This window comes from Schistocerca gregaria, chromosome 8, assembly GCF_023897955.1.
Source record: "Schistocerca gregaria isolate iqSchGreg1 chromosome 8, iqSchGreg1.2, whole genome shotgun sequence".
Taxonomy (NCBI): domain Eukaryota; kingdom Metazoa; phylum Arthropoda; class Insecta; order Orthoptera; family Acrididae; genus Schistocerca; species Schistocerca gregaria.
Genome location: NC_064927.1, coordinates 123,249,357 through 123,268,727, shown reverse-complemented (window position 1 = coordinate 123,268,727; position 19,371 = coordinate 123,249,357). Strand labels below are relative to the sequence as shown.

At 42.0% G+C, this 19,371-nt stretch overlaps 1 protein-coding gene across 1 annotated transcript; it reads right to left on the bottom strand.

Moving 5' to 3' along the window:
• Positions 1-584: 584 nt before the first annotated feature.
• Positions 585-16,189, bottom strand: LOC126284723 (fatty acid-binding protein, muscle). Its single transcript, XM_049983858.1, has 3 exons — positions 16,042-16,189; positions 3,111-3,388; positions 585-784 (listed from the first exon to the last, which is right to left on the bottom strand). Exons 1-3 carry the CDS (start codon positions 16,115-16,117, stop codon positions 734-736), a joined length of 405 nt encoding a protein of 134 aa, XP_049839815.1. The 5' UTR covers positions 16,118-16,189; the 3' UTR covers positions 585-733.
• Between the last annotated feature and the right edge of the window lie 3,182 nt (positions 16,190-19,371).

Genomic DNA, 19,371 nt, shown 5'->3' with positions numbered 1-19,371 from the left:
ATAGAAGGATAATGCCATGATACTATATGTTCAGAAATTACTGAATATAACGTGGCACTATTCCCCTATGGAGAAGGTATTGACTGTCAGCTAAATTCAGTTTCTAAAGATGACGAATTAATTTGTCGAAACTGGTAATTCATAATAAAATTTATTTGGAACTGATGACTGAAATTTATCCTGAAAAAATAATACTACAGTTGCTGGAAATTAGAGCCATGAATAGAATAATAAGTTTAACATGAGTTTGATGGTTTCAAAATACCTCTTACCAAACCTACATATATGTTGGTTATTCCATTCTGGTATTCGCTTCAGGAATTGTTATTGATTTTCCTCTGTTTAATTTCCATTAACATAGACAGCTCATTCATTTCACATACAGGTCCACTGAACACCGTTATACTGATGGCCGTGTTATATTCTTTTAATTACTTTCGTTATGTTGAGCTCTACTTTTTTCACAGAAGAAGTCAGATAGTGTTTCAAGTTGTTCGACTGCGCGCTCATTTGCTGTTGTCTCATCTGTTTCGTGATTGCTGCAGTAAAGACAGTGGGGAAGGGAACAGAATGATAACAAAATGTTTGTGAAATTGTAAAAAATGATTTAATTAGATACACACCAAGCACATATTACTTTTTAAAAAAGCAAACAATAACTTCGGGTCACACAGTAAACTGAAAATTACATTTAATGCTGAAAACAAAGGAAGTCGGTGGGACGGGTGCCCGTTTACTGGGCCTTGTATATTCTCGTTGCCACCAGGTCGCCCAGTTTAATCGTCTGCAACAGAAACAAAAATTCACAGTGACGGAATGAGTCTAGAGAAAGCGTCATTCTGAAAAACAGCCATATACTAAAGGTTTTTTAAAGCCAGTAACTGTGTTAATAATGATTTAAGTAATGAAGTACTGCAAAAGTCTCTTTGTTTCCCTTATCTTTGTACCATTTTATTATTTAACGTAAAGCAAGCAGTGTGATTGATGGTTTGCATGTATATGAATCTCTGTGTAATGAAGGACGCATTAAAGACCAAAGGACGTCAAACAAAGCAGAACTACACACACACACACACACACACACACACACACACACACACACACACACACACAATAGTAACGTACACACACTTGAAAATGGGAACAAATACCTGAAACGCGACAGGCTACACTTTAAACTGGTTCAAATGGCTCTGAGCACTATGGGACTTAACATCTGTGGTCATCAGTTCCATAGAACTTAGAACTACTTAAACCTAACTAACCTGAGGACATCACACACGTCCATGCCCGAGGCAGGATTCGAACCTGCGACCGTAGCAGTTGCACGGTTCCGGACTGAGCGCCTAGAACCGCGAGACCACCGCGGCCGGCTACGCTTTAAAAATGTAACTGCTGCAGTACTATATTATTTAAATCATCAGAGCAACTAATGCTTCTTCGTGAACACCTAACATATTTTGCCAAGAGCTCGTCAGTGTCGGAGTGTAACTCTAAATCGGTAAGACATATAACCTGGCATGTAAATCAGTCTCTTCATGAGGCTATGCGCTAAAATATTTAAATGTGCAAGTGAGTTCGATCAATAATAAATTTTTTCGTTGTACAATGACACTGATAATTGCTGTAATACTGTCTGCTTATAACAATTATACGGGTTGTTCAAAAAGTCTCTCCGCTCAGCCGCGCGTACCGTTTGATTGTTCGCCTGCTTGGGTTGTTTCGCTTCAAGTGATCTCTCCCAACATTCTACTGTTTCGTTTATCTCAGTAAAATGAATATTCAATAAATTAATTACTGGTATTTCACTGAGTTTCGTTTCGGTATATTCACTGAGGCGTACGGCACGCGCGGTTAACAATCATACGACACTGCGGAGAGACTTTTTGAACACCCCATACAAACTGGGATATAGAGCGTAGTGTCCATTTATATGTAGCGGATAGAATGTCTCATGTCTTTAGAGCCAAATTACACAAAAGGTACAGGATCTTAAACTGAGTTCATCTGAATAGTAGTGAGAGGGTCGCAAATGAAGATTTTGTCTTTTACTGATACACGTAAGTTACACCTCATAGCAACAACTTGACAAATCAAAAGTCTTCAAAATCATTAGATCCCGTTACTTGCACATGTTGTTTATGATAGGAGTGTAATCTCGACTCTACATCTACTCTCCGGCCAGTATACTTCAGTGTGTGCCTTTTACGAGCGAGATGACCGCTTTTATTGATGATGTATCTTCCACACGAACCAGCACCAGTACCTCAAATTTTATTGTGCGAAAAAGTATTCCTCCAAAACCTTTCCCCGCCTCCTTCCTGTAACTTACTACCTACGTTGATAATTAGTATCGAACCTGCTGTAGTTGAAAATATTCCGAGTATTGAAATGGCGTTCTATGATAAGCTATTTCTTTGTATTCAGTATGCCCGAACACCCCAAGAGCCGGACGTTCATGCTCTGGTGGGCGGTATATCGGGCATCATCAGCATCTCATCGATGTGTCATTAAGATTGAGATCACCTATTGATTAAAGCTACAAACATCAAACTTGGTATAAGGGCTTAATGTACGTTATATTTGTGGGATCAGTACCGAGTTGTCATCGGAGTAGTAGTTTTTCAGTTATTCATGTTTCTCCTCCAACACAATTCCCATCCTCTTCCTTTCCCCATCATTGTACTGCGAAGCTACTGTTTCTGGCTTTAATCATATCAATGTGGATGGTGTTGTTTTGAACTTCAGTGTTTTGTCCCAGTCTTCACTCTTCCATCTGATCCCTCCAACAAGACTGACAAGCCTGCCGACTCCCCTCCCCCAGTTTCCCCATTTTGACAGTTCTTTGGCCGTACATTCTTCCATCTGATCGATCTGACTAAACTGTTCGCCTGCCTCTCCAGTTAGCTCAGTTCAACATTTCCTTTGTCCTTCTCTCTTCCGTCTGCTCGACCCAACAAAAATGTTCAGCCTACATCTACCTCTTTCCCCAATTATTCCCGATCGAACCTTTCGTTGTCCTTCATTCTTCCGTCCAACCAAGCCAACTAAACTGTTCAGCTCACATGCACCGCTCCCCCAGGTACCTCCATTTGATACTGGACACTTACGATAACGCACTGTTCCTTGGAGAACTCGCGGATGATGATGGTGGGGTGGTCGCCCTTCTGCTCGTGGACAAGCTTGTTGGGTCCGTCCTGAGTGATGGTGGACTTGACCTTGCGGCCGTCCAGGGTCTCCTCGTCGAACTCCTCGCCCAGCTTGAAGGTGAACTCGGTGTTCTTGATGGCAGTCTTGGAGGTGAGCTTGAACTTGTCACCGTCCAGGATCTCCAGCTCGATCACCGGCGACAGCGCCAGACCTGCCTTCCGCTCGATGGCGCCCACACCTGCACACAAAGACCGTCGTCGCCTGCCTCAGTGTAAACAGTGAGGGCTAAAAGAAAAGCATAGTGTTTAACGAGGAGTACTCGTACGGTTTTAATTATCAACTCGAAACAGTAAAGTTACATAATTTTCTTTTAAAATCCATGTGTTCAGTTCTGGTACACATTGAAATGCCCACACTACAGTACCATAGCATACGAGCCATTGATAAACCGGATTACAGTGTGGTAAACTGTTTTCTGTATCTAAAGCATAACAACGCTGCAACAATCCACGCTAGACTTGTAGGAGTGTACGACAATAATGCACTATCATGTGACATAATGGCCAGATGTCATAGGTGCATTCGGTCTCGTCAAACAAGTCTGAATGACGAAGAACGAAGTGACAGACGATATCTCTGTGCAAAACTGAGAATCGCAAGAGAATTGAAGTCGCTGCCGTACCATGACCACCGTATCACAATCGAGACGATCATGGAAAAACTTAAAATCAGTCACGAGCCAGTTTCAACATAGACGTTATGGAGATGACAAGGGTTTTCGCCTGCTGTTTTGCTACTGTTCACATCGATTCCAAAATCACGGCGAATTGAAGCACCAGAAGAAATGTGGTAGCTGTGACTGGTCAAATCTGATGACTTCTGTAAGCTCCTGGTCACCATGGACGCGTGCTGACTGCATCACTATGACCCTGAGACGATGTAACAAAGCTTAACATTGCCACCACGAACATTTACCACCGTCCAAAGAGACGAAGATCTAGTCTTCATCGCCCAAAGTGATGCTGAGAGTTCCTTGAAACTGCCATGGCGTGGTGCTAAAACATTATGTTCCTAATGAGCCACCCATGACCGGAATACTGGTATTCTACCGGAATTTCCTGATGATGTTGCAGGAGGGGGGAAGGGGGGGTTACGGGGGGTGGGGTAGAGAGGGGGACTATCAGGATGAAGCGTTGTGGGAAACTATAAATTGTGTTCAACTTTTTTGGTAAGCGTTCTTGGGAACAGCGATCTTGTAAGCTATACAAAATCAGGTGACAAAACACTCTAGATAGCGATGGTTATTTTATTAAAATGACCGGTTTCGGCTTAGCCTTAGGCCATCTTCAGAACTTCAACGACTGAGTTCAACTGACTGTTCTACGCATCGTCAACTTCTGATGATGGTGCTGTCTGAATATGGCCTAAGACTAGGCCGAAACCGGTCATTTTAGTAATATAACCATCGCGATCTAGACTGTTTCTTCACTTACTTTATACTGTAAATGACGCGTTTTTGCTCCAGACAACTTCCCAATCCATTTGAGGAGTACACACCCATACATGCTGCTTCTTTGGGATAACAAGTTTGGCTCATCCTCCATATTCATCTGACACGCCACCCTCTAACTTCTTATCTCAAATGAAGAAACCATTGCATGGCAGCTTTTCCGTAATGAGAACGAAGTGATTTTCGAGGTGCAGTGTTACCTCAACAGCAAAATTGTATTCTGCAACTAAGGTCTTCCACAAGACATCCACTACTGCAAAAAATATCCCACGTTGAAGGGTGATTATATCACTAAGCTTAATGATCACAGCCTGACTTTCTCCGATGTGATAGTGAAAACTGTATGACTAACTCTCCTACTGCGTCGATACTGTTTGTACAAAATTATACATAAGCTTACATTAGTTTCCTGGATTGGCACAAATTACACTAGCATCTCAGTTACGAGGGGTTTGACGAAGTTCTTATAGCAAGTTCTGGTTGTATACAGTACCACTTGCATCTTCAGTAAAGCGAGTAAGCGAGCCAGATTACGCTTTGTGAATTTTAAAATTTTTCCATCGAACTGAATAGGTAGTTATCAATTTTCTTCAGGTGAGCCATCGAAGTATGATAGTTCACGAAGATGACTGGCATGTGCCCTGTCGAAATATCGTTGATTTTAGTTAAGGGCGACCGGCAGGAGATCCGATACTTCTTTGAATATACAGAGCACACAAACTTCTTATGCAGTGATTTATTATCAATTACCTGAATAAAGAAGAAGTAAGACATGAGAAAAGCTACTTACTTCTGCAGTTTCAAATATGAAATGAACCCTCATCTTTCGAAATAGCTCTGTGATACTGAATATCTCAAACTCAGCCTACGTGCATGACCAAACAACAAAACTTTCAATTTCCTAACCTTTCTCCTGCTTTCCTCTTCCCCCTTGCTACTTTACTCTTCCTTCTCCTTTATTTTTCCTTCCTCCTTTTTTTGCTTTTTACCAGGGATTCTGGAGATCTGTTGCTTCAAACTTTACCGTTTCTCTCAGTATTTGATCAGTAAGGACAGGAATTCGACCGCGGTGTTACCAAGTTTCCTTTACGTTTTTTTTAATGAAATGGAAAGGTACTTACAGGTAACTTCTAATTCACTGCATCTAAGCAAACTGCTTAGATGGACATCTTACAGTTCACTTTCAGTAACTTAAACAGTGAACAGTGAACTGCAAACGAGTGCTTTGGAGCGGTGAATCACGCTATACCCTGCAGCAATCCGACGGAAGGGACTGCATCTGGTGAATGATTGTAGCACGTTATCTGCCGTAACGAGTAGTGCCAGCAGTGAAGTACGCAGATAGTGCTGTTATTGTATGGGGGTCATTTTTTGTGATTAGGGTAGCGTTCGGTAGTCACCGTGACATCAAGGAATATCGCACCGTGACTGGAAATTGCACACCACACAGTCACCCGTTGAGGGAGAAGAGACTTCTCGATCGCGAAATGCGGATTCTCAGTCCCCCAAATGCGCCAATTTTGCTTGTTGACCAACCCATCCAAATCTAAAGTGGGCTTCGTCGCTAAACCAAAGCAAACCAAACCGCACTGATTCCCATCATGCCCGGCGGCCAACCGTTCAGAATTTATGAATATTTCATTTGATATAGTTCAGTAATTGTCACCCTGTACTTTTCCTTACTGTGCATGTTGTTAAACTTGACCTAGATGTAAGGTGCAGTAACTCAAATTAATAGGACGCGTGTTCCCGCAAGAGGACGTGATTATGTGAGTGAAAGTTCGGCCCGGTTCGCTTATCACAGCTGGATTACAACGGGTGTGGGGTGTGTCTCGTATCGGGAGCCGGCATTCGATAAACACGAGTGGATGGACGGCCTCGAGTGAGAACAGTGCAAACAGCCAGGTTAATGATACCTTTACTCAAACAGATAAGCACCTGAGGTCGTATCAAGGGCGATCGAACTTTAGACATAGACGTGCCAACGTGGTGCCGTATTTTTCCATATCTTTCACTGCCTCTCTTATGGGCAGTAGAGTAACACGTAATAAGAAAAAGCAAAAATTACGCCTGCTCATCTCTTGCACATTTTTTATTGAAAGAGAACATCTCACACGTATAACAGGTTGTGCGAGAGGAGAGGCATCCCTTTATGTGCCACGTTTCACAGACGGTGTATGGAAAAAGCGACTTCGCTTCAGACCCAATATCTCTAATTTGCCAGTTGCGTTCTTCACACGATATTCATAATGGAGGAAGAAATAAAGTTCTTACCTCAATTTCGAAAGCTCACTCTCACAATTATGGAATTAACATTTTCTGTGATGCATATCTTCTGCCTGTCGCAAATCGCGCTGAACCGCTCTCCCACTGACTAAACACAAGACGAATCTCTATTGCTAGTCCAAATTCGTGAGGCTCATAGGATGATAGGCAGTATTCAATTATCTGCTGCAAATGTGGAATTCGTGACCACATTAGTGGATGGGAAATGCTATCGATGAATCGCATCCATCTGCCTTCCATACGAGTACATCCCTGTAACTGTTCTATTTTAAATAGATGGAAGTGGACACAGATTTTTGGCGCTTTTACAGGTAACAATTATGATCGCTGGTCTTTGTCTATTTGTCTGCTCAGGAGGAGTTGTTTTAAGCCCCGAGATGTGTTTGAACACCGAAATGCTGAACTAAGTATTGTCCTGTTGGAAGTAGTATGCCTTTGCGTGTTGTCGAGAGTCACTTGGGTACCGTAGAAGTGTAAGAAGACGAGAGGCAATGCTGACAATACGACTTTAGGGTGAGGAAATACAAAACTGTATTTACAATATTTGTACATTCCGAAACAGCTTTTGATATTGTTGACTGGTACTGAAATTTTGAGGCAGCGGGGATAAAATACAGAGAAGGAAAAGTTATATATAATTTTTAAAGAAACCCAACTGTGATTATAAGAGTAGAAGGACATGAAAGGAGGCAGTAATTGAGAAGAGAGTGAAACAGGGATTTATCCTATCCTCGATATTGTTTAATGTGCAGTTTGAGCAAGTTGTGAAAAAAAAAACAGGAATTAAAGCGCAGATAGAACAAAGTAAACAACTTCGTCAAAAGAAAGGAAAGAGGGGAGGCATCCCGCGAGGGTCCTTTGCTAGGGTGACAGCGAAAACCTCAACGGTGGTGAACACGAAAGAATGATCTCGGTAGCGGACTAACAGAACAGGCATCTCATTTAAGAAAATCCACTCTGCGTCTGATTCGGAGCTACTGGTAATGTGGTAGGCGCCTGTTTGCCAGACGTGCGACCGTAACTTCACATTCTGGACCTCACTCCCCCGTCATAACCACTGAGTCTCATTATACAAACTCCTCCCTGTAATTCCATGTGTAGGAATGGAGCATACCTGGGTAGAGTGTGTAGAATTAGCAATTAATTTGCTAGCAAAGTAAATAAATTCAGTGTTTTCGTTCTAATAATAACAAGCTCTGAAATAAGATTAGGGTTTGACGCACCGTCGACAGCGATGTCATTATAGACGGAGCACAAGCTCGGATTGTGTTCGAGAATGGGGAAGGGAAACGGCTGTGTCCTCTGAGAGGAACCATCCCTGCATTTGCCTGGGGAGATTTAGAGGAATCACGGAAAATCTGAATCTGGACGGCTGGAGGCGGATTTGAACCGTCGCATTCACGAGTCAAGGGTGCTAACCACAGCGCCACCACTCATTGCAATGAGCTGTGAAGCAAGGCCAGTGTTATTCTGAAGTCTTCAGTCTGCGCTCAGTCCGTTCCGGTCACAGAACGTGGGCAGATTGGGGTTGTGAGACGTCGAGCAGCGTACCCTGTTGCGTAGGACAAAGACTGTAGCATACAATTACGTTCTTAATCAGTGATTAAGTGCTGCCGAACGGCGGGAGCACGGCGGGGTTAAAGGAAGCAGTGAGTCACCAGCGTTGTGTGCCTGAGAGATGCGGGGCCCCCAGCAAGCGGACGTGGTCGCCAGCGGTCGCTTGCTTCGGAGATTGCAAGATACAGGATCTTCATCCACAAATATCCTACGGAACGTTAAGGATATTCGTGGGAACTTTTCACAAACACAAATAGTCAGAAGGGGCCCGTAATTCAGGGAATTGACGCTTTTTGTAAATCATACACACGTATGGAGTTATACCAACCTTCTGTTTCCAAGTAAAACTATGCTTTTCGGATCCTGTATAGCAGCTCGCAATGATATATATTCGATGGCGTAAATATTTCATAAGTTGACATCATTTATGTGGTAACAATTCGTAAAAACTTAAATATTTTTGTTGCTCTCGGGTCAGATTGTCTTTACTGCACTACCAACGGAAAGACGCGCCAATGAAGTAACACATATTTTATTAGTTGTGTGTTTTTCTCCAGACCATTTGAGTGAAACGGAGGTGGACCATTCGGTACGTTGCTACGCATTGTTCCAGTTCCACAATGTTTTTCGTAAAACATTTATATTGTCGAATCGTTATTAATTTGCTCAGCTATTTCGAATGTACCATGACGTTTGCAAATGAAGAGTTGATTGACATGGTATTAATGTATAAGGAGAAGAAGTTGCACCAAGAGCAGCAGTATTGTATGCAGAGCTATTTGTGGATGGTCTCTATTCAAATCGTCCCACATTTATCAACACTTAGAGTTGCGTAGCAATGCCGAAAGAATCGTGTAGGAAGACGGTACTTCGTAGGGATGGGGTGAGAAAAAATAGTAAATATTCTGCGGAAAGGTAGTGAAAGAAAAATTAATAGATATCAAAGAAAGAATGTAGAAAGGCAGGGGGATGACTGCTTGAATATACTGAGAGAGAAGCTACGCTAACGATAAAAACTTTAGTCTCCTTTTGAATGCAGAATGGTTTTGGATCAGGTACACGTTGCTGGGTACTTTGTGCTACAGACGTTTGGCTGCAAAGAGGCGACGATTTAGGAAGATTTACCTTTGTAGAGAGGTACAGTAAAGACTTTGTACGGTATCAGACCTTGCATTGCAGTTATTTAATAACCACAGATATAAGATATACGAGGAGAGTTGTGAAAGGTACAGGTGGCTAAGAAACTATGTAAGAAGAGAAGGTGAGAGAAAATCACTTCTCTTACCCGATCACATCCACCTAAACTGAGCGTAAGGAACACTAACAGATCAAGCAGCCTACGCACACAAGCATCCAACAACAAGTTACACTCTTGTGCCTAATCACTTTACATAGGTCTCTTCGACAAGATTGTAGCCAACCAGTTACTCTCATACTTATTCAACAAAAGTGCGTGCTCTTCAGCCCCAGATCTCCCAGCCAATGCTATATCTCTCGCAGACACAAAAAAGTTCATTTCTCGTTATGCAATACTGATGTGCTTACGTCTGCTGTATTCAACGATCCCCTGGATTTTGTTTCCAAGTTTTTCGAAAAGAGTCCTCTGAACTGATTCAGGAAAATCATATAACTTAAAGTCTGGTCCTTGCTTATGATGTCAGAGACGGCAAATGACTTGGAACAGCAGTTCAACGAACTGATAATATGAATATGAACAAAACTATCAATACGGTAACGGGCTGTAACCGAATTAAATCAAGAATTGTTGAGTGAATTAGATTAGGAAATGAAACAATAAAGGTAGTAGATGAATTTTGTTTTTTGGTAAGTAAGATAAGTGATGATATCGAAGTAGAGACGTTATGCATACTGGCAACACTAATACAATAATTTCTGATAAAGCTAGGTTTGTTTACATTCAATACAAATTTAAGTTCCAGGAAGTTTTTCTGAAGGTGTTTATATGGAGTGCATCCTCGTACGGAAGTGAAAGTTGGATGGCAAACAGTTCAGGCAAGAAGTGCACACACTGTTTTGAAATGTTGTGCTGCATGAGAATACTGAAGGTTAGATGAGTAGATCGGATAAGTAATGAGGAGGTAGTGAATGGATTGGAGAGTAAAAGGAATATACTCCACAAACTAATTAAAAGAAGGGATACATCGATATTCTGAGATATTAAGGTTTTATGGATTTGGTGGTGGAGGGAAATGTGTGTGGTAAAAATGGTAGCTGACAACCAGGGTTGACTCACTAACCAGTTTCAAGTGAACGTACGTTTCAGTAGTGATGCAGAAATGAAAAGGCCTGCAAGGGACTAAACAGCGAGGAGCAATGCATCAAATCAGTCTTTAGACACAACACATTGTCAATCACAGCGACGTTGTCAATAAAAGCTTTCAGTATCCAAATTTGAATTTAAGTGCGATGTTTTAAACGAGTAAGGAATGAAAGTGTTCTGCAACGAGCTAACGGGTAGCAGTACCTTGTGTGGAACATGATTAAACAGAGTAGAGCAAGGGAAGTGATCCAGTGGTAAAGACAATGGACTGCTTTCAGGGAGCACAGGCGTTGAAATCTCCGTCCAGCCACTCGGATATAGTTTTCTGTGCTTTTTCTAAACAACTCAACGCAAATTCCGGAATGATCCTTGTGCAAAGGCTACGGCCGATATCCTTTCTCATGCTACTACATTCTGGACAGGTGCTCCGGCTCTAATGACCTCGTCGTCGACACGACGTTGAATCCTAATGTCGCTTCTGTCCTTTATTCTAAGAGAGAAAATATCTGGGCACATATCGTGCCATGAGTCGTTGCTAAAAACTTGTAGCGACGCTGGAAGAAAAGAACTGTAAGATGCAGGCTTTGACATGCATATACGAGTATATAGCAGATTATTAGGAAGTTGATGAGGTAGGGCCAAACAATCATACTGAAAAGAAGAGGATATTTGGCATGCGAAAGGAATGTAGTACTGTAGCAAACCAACCTTTATGTCGATTACCACTAAATTACGCGAATCCTTATGTAAATTATCATCATCTGCAATTATATAATTTACTGTAGTGAGCTGATGTTTCATACCCTGTATGAAAATTTCACTTACTGATGTCTGGTATATTAAAATGACGTTACACTCTACAGAGCAAAACTCATAAAATATGCTAAATTACTTTAGATAACAACGTACTTTATTTACGTGTTTTATCTGTACGTCGGGCAGTCCGTTCATTGGGACTGATTAATACCCGATTGCTTTGTGTAGTTCTCATAGCGCGTTTTTAAGAATCGCTGCTCACTACCAAAGACTCCCCAGACGTTCATTAACCTCGTCGGAAGTTCGTACACGGAAGGCGCGGTAACGACCCTGATGTGTACATTACGTGCCGGGCCTCTTCGCACCGGAAGACTAACTAGGAAGTGAGAACACACACCACACCGTTTCACCGATGTTTAGGCGCTCAGCGTCGGTCAACAACCGGACCACAAATATCGACGAAACATATCTCTGTGAAATGAGAACGTGTGAAGATAAGAATAAAGCGTCGGTAACTCCGTAAAAAGGATATCATAAAAATCCGCTAAAGCTTGAGTGTTCAGTACCTGAATTTGTACGACTTTTGAATAAACAAAGTTAACTACAGTGAAAATTATGTAAATCTACATCTATGTATATACTCCGGCTATCACTGTGCATTGCGTGACGGACGTTACAACTTGCCAACACTATCGATTTTCTTTTCATTCCATTCGGGTATTAAGCTAGGGAAAGATGCTTGCATATGTGCGTCTGCGCTTGCCGTAATTCTCTTCATCTTTATTTTCATGACCTCTAAGCGAGAAATAGGATGGAGATAACGTAATGATCGCACAATACTCTTCAGATACAGGTTCTCCAAGTTTATGGAATAGGGATCCGCGAGAACTGCATGGTGTTTCTTTCAAAGAATCCCAAATAAGTTCCTCGTGCATTGCTGTCACACTTTTGTACGGGCTATATCGACGTGTTACGATCTTAACAGTCCTTCTCTGAAATCATTTGATGTCCGATGTGATGCCTAATTGATAAGAACTCCAAACGCTGTAACTGTACTCTGGTAATGGTCACACTAGCCCCTTGTTTGCAATTTTCTTTTCATATGCATTGCGCTTTTCCAGAGACCTTCCTGCAAAACTAGGTCTTCCATTCGCCTTCCCTAATACTGATTTCACACTTTCGTCCCTTCTCATATTGTTACTTAGTCTTACCACAAAATGTAACGTGCCCACGATGATTACCGCTGATCTTGTAATACGATACTGTACGCCTATTTCTCTTTGCTATAATCATTGCCACACATTTATCCACATTTAAAGAGAGCTGCCACTGATTACAGCGAGCGGAATTCTGTGGAAGTCTGTATGCGCTTAGTTAGGATCTTCCAACGACGATTCTTTACAGTACACAACAGCATCACCAGCGGACAATAATAGAGTCCCGCAGATCCTGTCTGGATTTTCTAAATATTTTGTGTGAAAGATTAGTTCAGCAACATTACTGGTTAAGGTAGCTACACTGGGTGGTCTGACTTTGGATCATCAGATATCAGCATCTGGCTTTTACCTGTTGCCGTACTTCAGTCTACAGTGATAGTTGACACACGTAGATAAACGAGAGAGCTACCAGACATCAGTAAACACCTAAAATTGCAGACGAGATACTAAAGACCTGAAAGACAATCTGAAGAGGCGCTGAAAGAAGATCAGTTTGAATTCTGATACGACAGACCTAAGACAGAACTAATTTTCAGTCCACGATTAGGAAACGAAAAAAGAACAAAAGAAGAATGATATGAATGCTAAAAAAAAATATGAAATTAGACGAATCTTTCAACAATTAAAGATGGAATATGATGTTAATAACCCACTGGAAGAATGGGAGTAACGTACAGAAACAAAGACGTAATATACAACAACCGCAAAAACAAATGGAAGTAACTTATACTTATTTTCTTCTGAAACAGACCTCGGTCAGTATATTTAGATAAAACATACCTGAAGTATGTTACAATCGTTCAAATCTGAAATAGCATGTTTCGTTTTATGTCGAGGGACACGTTACTACACACAGACTTTCACGTTATTCGTTCTCTGGCATTGTCTGTTATCTTGCGCAAGTTCAGCATGTCAGCAGTTTTCAAACCAATTTCTTCACACACCAGAATTTGATTCGTCTTCTGTGCTTCTTCGCACACAAGAAGTGTGAATAATGAAAAGAAGAAGATCAAGAAACAGTATCTAATGTCAATAACGGCATTGGATATAGCTGCATTTATCGTTACTTTATTCATACTCAGTGCCGAAGACGCAATGTGGATGTGAAAGCAAGTTTCATAAATGGAACAGAAGAGCAATGACAAGAGATAAGAATGTTACTGTTCGCAGACGACGCGAAACCTTCCGATTTTTAAGAAAATAGAAGATGAAGCGTTAAAATGGCTCTTAGCACACGATTCGGCTTAAGCTAAAAGAAAGAAATAGGCGGCATTCAAGTGAATCGACCCCGGCAGACAGTGTGAATCTTCCTGATCACAGGTACTCGTCAATCTGAGAAATAAAAATAAACTATAAAACAGAAGTCAAATATAGACCGGCCCCAGTACAGGTGAATTGCAGTTCCATCGTTTCTAGGGGGAGATCAGTTCATGTCAGATTTGGGCTGCTATTTGATTTTATACAGCGATGTCGACTAATGACAAAAAGGATTTAGTTTGGCACGGAGAGTAGTAGCAAGCAAGAGAACGAATAGCAATACAAACAAACGCAAAAAATATCTGGAAGCAGTAGCATTTACTACGTGAACGGATACTGGGAATCGTGTTATGAATCCACGTGCTGTTCTGAACGAAACACTAACTAATGTCTGCTGACGAGCTCATAACAAAACTGCATGAGGAATAGATGGTTTCTTGCCATAAAAAAAACAACGGGAACATTCAACTGAATTGAAGACCTACATTTAATAAAATGTGGGCTACGAACGAGTAAATCAAAGACAAAATTGATGAAGTACCATGAAATATAGAATAGTGATTCGTTAAACATTACAGTAAGAGGAAAAGTGAAGACTGAATAAATCCTGCTATGTTGTAAAATTAGCAGAACGCGGCCGAAGGAAGAAAGACATAATAAACAGAGTGCCTCAAAGTTATTTCTAAAAAAGGCGTTTTCTGGTGTTGGACATTGGAAGAGAGCTATGAAAAAGCTCCTGAAACTGTACCTCAATATCGAACTAAAATCTAGACAGACAAAATACTAGAAAAGAAGCGCGCAGGAGTGCAAATGTCGTGCTGTGGAACGTTCTTGGTGTGGGATGACCCAGATGTTATTAAAGATGTACACTGAGGAAACTGTGAGAGAAACCAAGGAGAAATAAGGAAACGAAACTAAAGCTCAGTAAGAAGTAATAATAATTTGAGATTTGCGGATGACACTGTAATATGACGGCAAAGGACGTGGAAGATCAGCTGAGTGAAGTGCTTAGTGATTTAAAAAGAGAGTACAAGATGAAAAACAACAAAAGTAAAACAAGCGTAATGGAATGTGGTGTAATTAAACCAGGCATTGGTGAAAGATCTAGGTTCAAATGGCTGTGATCACTATGGGACTTCACATCTGAGGTCATCAGTCTCCTCGAACTTAGAGCTACTTAAACCTAACTAACCTAAGGACATCACACACATCCATGTCCGAGCAGGATTCGAGCCTGCGACCGTAGCGGTCGCGCGTTTCCAGACTGAAGCGCCTAGAACCACTCGGCCACACCGGCCGGCAATGATCTAGGCTAAGAATTGAGACACTAACTGTAGCAGGTGAGTTTTGCTATTTGGAACGCAAAGCAACTGACGATGAACTAAATAGAAAGGATACAAAATGTAAACTGGATATAATAAGTTAAGTGCTCCCGAAATAGAGGAATTTGTTAACATCTAATACAAATTTAAGCGTTAGGAAATATTTTCTGGAGGTATTTGTGAGGGATGTAGAGAGTGTTTTGTAGTTCAGACAAAAAGAGGATAAAGTTTTTGAAATGTCTTGCTACAGAAGAATGCTACAGATTAGATGAGTAGATGGAAACGTAATTAATGGCACAGCTTTACTAAAAAAAGGGATTGGTTGATGGGGTATGTCCTTAGGCAACAAGGAATCGTCAATTTGGTGATGGAAGATGTAGTAGGGAGTAAAAATTGTAGATGGAGACCAAGGTCGCAATAGCGTAAGCAGGTTCAAACAGTTGCAGGTTGGAATGGTTATGCAGAGATGAACATGCTTCCACAGGTTATAGTAACATGGAGAGCTGCGTCAAACCAGTCTTCAGACCAAAGACCACAACACAAACAACAAGACAGGAAGAAATGGTGGAGAGAGAAAAATTACAAAACATTTCAATACAGCACTAATGACTAGCAGAACAATAAAAACAGTGAGTAGCTGTCTGTGCACAGCAGAACTAGGCAAGGAAATAGAAAGAGAGGTAAATAAGTGCACGGGTGGCTTACCGATGGCCTTCATGTACTCCTCGAAGTTGGTCTGCGAGTCGAGCTTGTACTTGATGCCTGCGAATTCCTTCACCATGGTGGCTGCTGTGTGGCTGGCGGTGGGCAGTGGTCGGAGAGGAACTGGCTGAGAAGTGCCGGCTCGTCCGGTGGCGGTCCGATATATAGGCGTGGCGGCGGCGGCGGCGGCGGCGGCGGCGGCGGCGGCGGATGCGGCGAGGGCGGAGTCCGGAGAGCACCGGGAATTGGGCAACACCAGCCACGGATAGAGCGGCCGGCTCGCAGCGGCCTGGGGAGAGCGAGCGGGGCAGCGGGTTTCAAGCAACCGGGCAACCAGTCGACATTCCCAGCACCTCGTCAGCTCCTGGTCTTCCTCCTCCGCACTACACTTGGAGAAGCCGCGTAGTCAAACTGCACCTTCCTAGGAGTCAAAACACCCATCGTATTTCTGCAGTGTAAACCCCGAATTAACATCGGTGTTTGTTGTAGCTCGTCTCCTCAAGAAGTGGAAGTCATTAATGTGGCTAGTACTGAAACAATGGCATTCCAAATGATATCGTCACTCCTCAGTTCGGAAGCTCCTACTCTTCCTCCTCCGCATTAGACTTGGAGAAGCCGCGTAGTCAAACTGCACCTTCCTAGGAGTCGAAACACCCATCGTATTTCTTCAGTGTAAACCCCGAATTAACATCGGTGTTTGTTGTAGCTCGTCTCCTCAAGAAGTGGAAGTCATTAATGTGGCTAGTACTGAAACAATGGCATTCCAAATGATATCGTCACTCCTCAGTTCGGAAGCTCCTACTCTTCCTCCTCCGCACTAGACTTGGAGAAGCCGCGTAGTCAAACTCCACCTTCCTAGGAGTCAAAACACCCATCGTATTTCTTCAGTGTAAACCCCGAATTAACATCGGTGTTTGTTGTAGCTCGTCTCCTCAAGAAGTGGAAGTCATTAATGTGGCTAGTACTGAAACAATGGCATTCCAAATGATATCGTCACTCCTCAGTTCGGAAGCTCCTACTCTTCCTCCTCCGCACTAGACTTGGAGAAGCCGCGTAGTCAAACTGCACCTTCCTAGGAGTCAAAACACCCATCGTATTTCTTCAGTGTAAACCCCGAATTAACATCGGTGTTTGTTGTAGCTCGTCTCCTCAAGAAGTGGAAGTCATTAATGTGGCTAGTACTGAAACAATGGCTTTCCAAATGATATCATCACTCCTCAGTTCGGAAGCTCCTACTCTTCCTCCTCCGCACTAGACTTGGAGAAGCCGCGTAGTCAAACTGCACCTTCCTAGGAGTCAAAACACCCATCGTATTTCCTCAGTGTAAACCCCGAATTAACATCGGTGTTTGTTGTAGCTCGTCTCCTCAAGAAGTGGAAGTCATTAATGTTGCTAGTACTGAAACAATGGCATTCCAAATGATATCGTCACTCCTCAGTTCGGAAGCCACCGCTTGTAATTATGTATATCAGAATGACTTCCCTACCATGTATTCAGTGCTCCCACAAGTACTTTGCATCCCACAACTTTCTTTTTTAAATTGCCGGAGTACCAGCTCACTATGAATAAACGTACCATCAGCAGACCATCAAATACACGCATCATCATCAGTGTTCTTCCAAAGGACACGTTTTGACACGGTACTTCTCCAGGCTGTCCGGTCTTCTGCCACCCTCTTCAGGTTGAAATTAATGAATTACTGTGCTGATACAACCCTACGTTATTTGATTTTGAAACAGCTGAGCAAAACTGAATGTACTCAGACATTCACTAAAGTGACACACAATATTCTTAGCGCAACGCAATCTTTCAAAAATCCCTACAAAAGAATGGCCCTGACTAACATTAACCTATACCTTTCATGAATCATTTACCTCACAAAAATCTTCGTTACTCGAACTACTGCAATACAGCGAGCGCCACTACTGCCAGCTAAACAAAAGATTCTAACAACTGAAGGCACTAACTACTGATAGGCATAGTTAGCAAATGAAGGATTCCGATAGAAACAAACAATGTATTTACCTTAATAGTGTTCAAAAGTCATAATATATACATATCAGTTCATATGACATCCAGTCTTACAAATTTACTGTCCAGATCATCCGCTCTCAAAACTCCGCCATCTCACTCCCCACATCCTCCACTGCTGGCGGCTCACCTCCAACTGCGCTGTTCACTTCCAGCTGCCCAACACTACAATGGCAGACAACAATGCAAAATAGCCACAGACTGCACACAGCACAGCCAGTGATTTTCATACAGAGCGCTACGTGGCGTTACCAATAGGAACCTAGACAGCCTACTTACAAGGTCTGCATAATTTCCTCTTCCCTTTATGTCGTCTATCATCTTGTATCTCCAATATGTAATTTATCTTCCATCAGGTAGTGTCCTACTATCGCGTACTGTTTTTAAATTTAAAATTATAAATAAATTAGCAGTCTTTAAATCATGGAAAATGTGCCGTCCTATTGACAGGAAATACTTAATTATTACCTTTACCTAAAATTTTTAGAATATTTTCTCATCCTGTAACAGCAGAATAAAGAATAAAAACATGTAATTTTTACCTCTGGAAAGTATGGTTCCTAATTTTGGGTCCTCGCCTTTCCTAATTTCGTGTTGTAGTTAAACACTAAAATTTAATGGATTACTAACATAGCCATTATTCGCATCAAAGGTAAAAAGTGCTTTATTACTGTCGGTTCCTCTGTAGACGTTTCAGTCATAAAAAGGCTTTTTGGTACAGAAGCAACTTTTAAAAAGTTCCCAGGTATCAGCTCATAACAGCGAAAGCAACCGATACACCTAATTCATTTCTCTTTAGCAGTATCAGCTGACCACAGTTGTTCACAATATATGCTCTCCTCGTCCTCTTCACGCTCAGATGATGACTCTTTTAACACGGTTTCATCATTGCTTCAATCGTAGTCTTTCTCAGCTTGATCCTACTGCTTCGTGACACTCTGATTCTTTCCTACGAACAGATCTCTTTTGGTAGCCTCAGATGTTGACGGTCCATGAGATGCATGAAGTGAAGCTCCCGGAGTAGGTTTCGTTGAAGGTGATATCCTTCCTGCAGTTTCCATACTTTCTCTCTTCCTTTAGCCAGGGAGTGCTCCAGACCCTTTCTGAAAGAAGGAGAGTACGTCAGAATTACTGCTTTCCTTCTCTTGGTGTTAAGTTTGAAGGTGGAAATGCGGGAGGTGGACTGATTTCAAAAGGAGAAACCGCTGTTTCTTGCATCCCATTAACTGCAGTCGACAATGGCTCTACTGTGGCTTCTGAGGCCTTAAACGCATTTTCTGCAGACTGCTGAGGAGGAAAATC

Coding starts and splice junctions, on each gene's coding strand:
- LOC126284723 (XM_049983858.1), bottom strand. CDS start 16,117: ATGGTGAAGGAATTCGCAGGCATCAAGTACAAGCTCGACTCGCAGACC. Junction 3,389..16,041: donor GGAGTACATGAAGGCCATCG/GTAAGCCACCCG, acceptor CTTTGTGTGCAG/GTGTGGGCGCCATCGAGCGG. Junction 785..3,110: donor CCAAGGAACAGTGCGTTATC/GTAAGTGTCCAG, acceptor TTTCTGTTGCAG/ACGATTAAACTGGGCGACCT.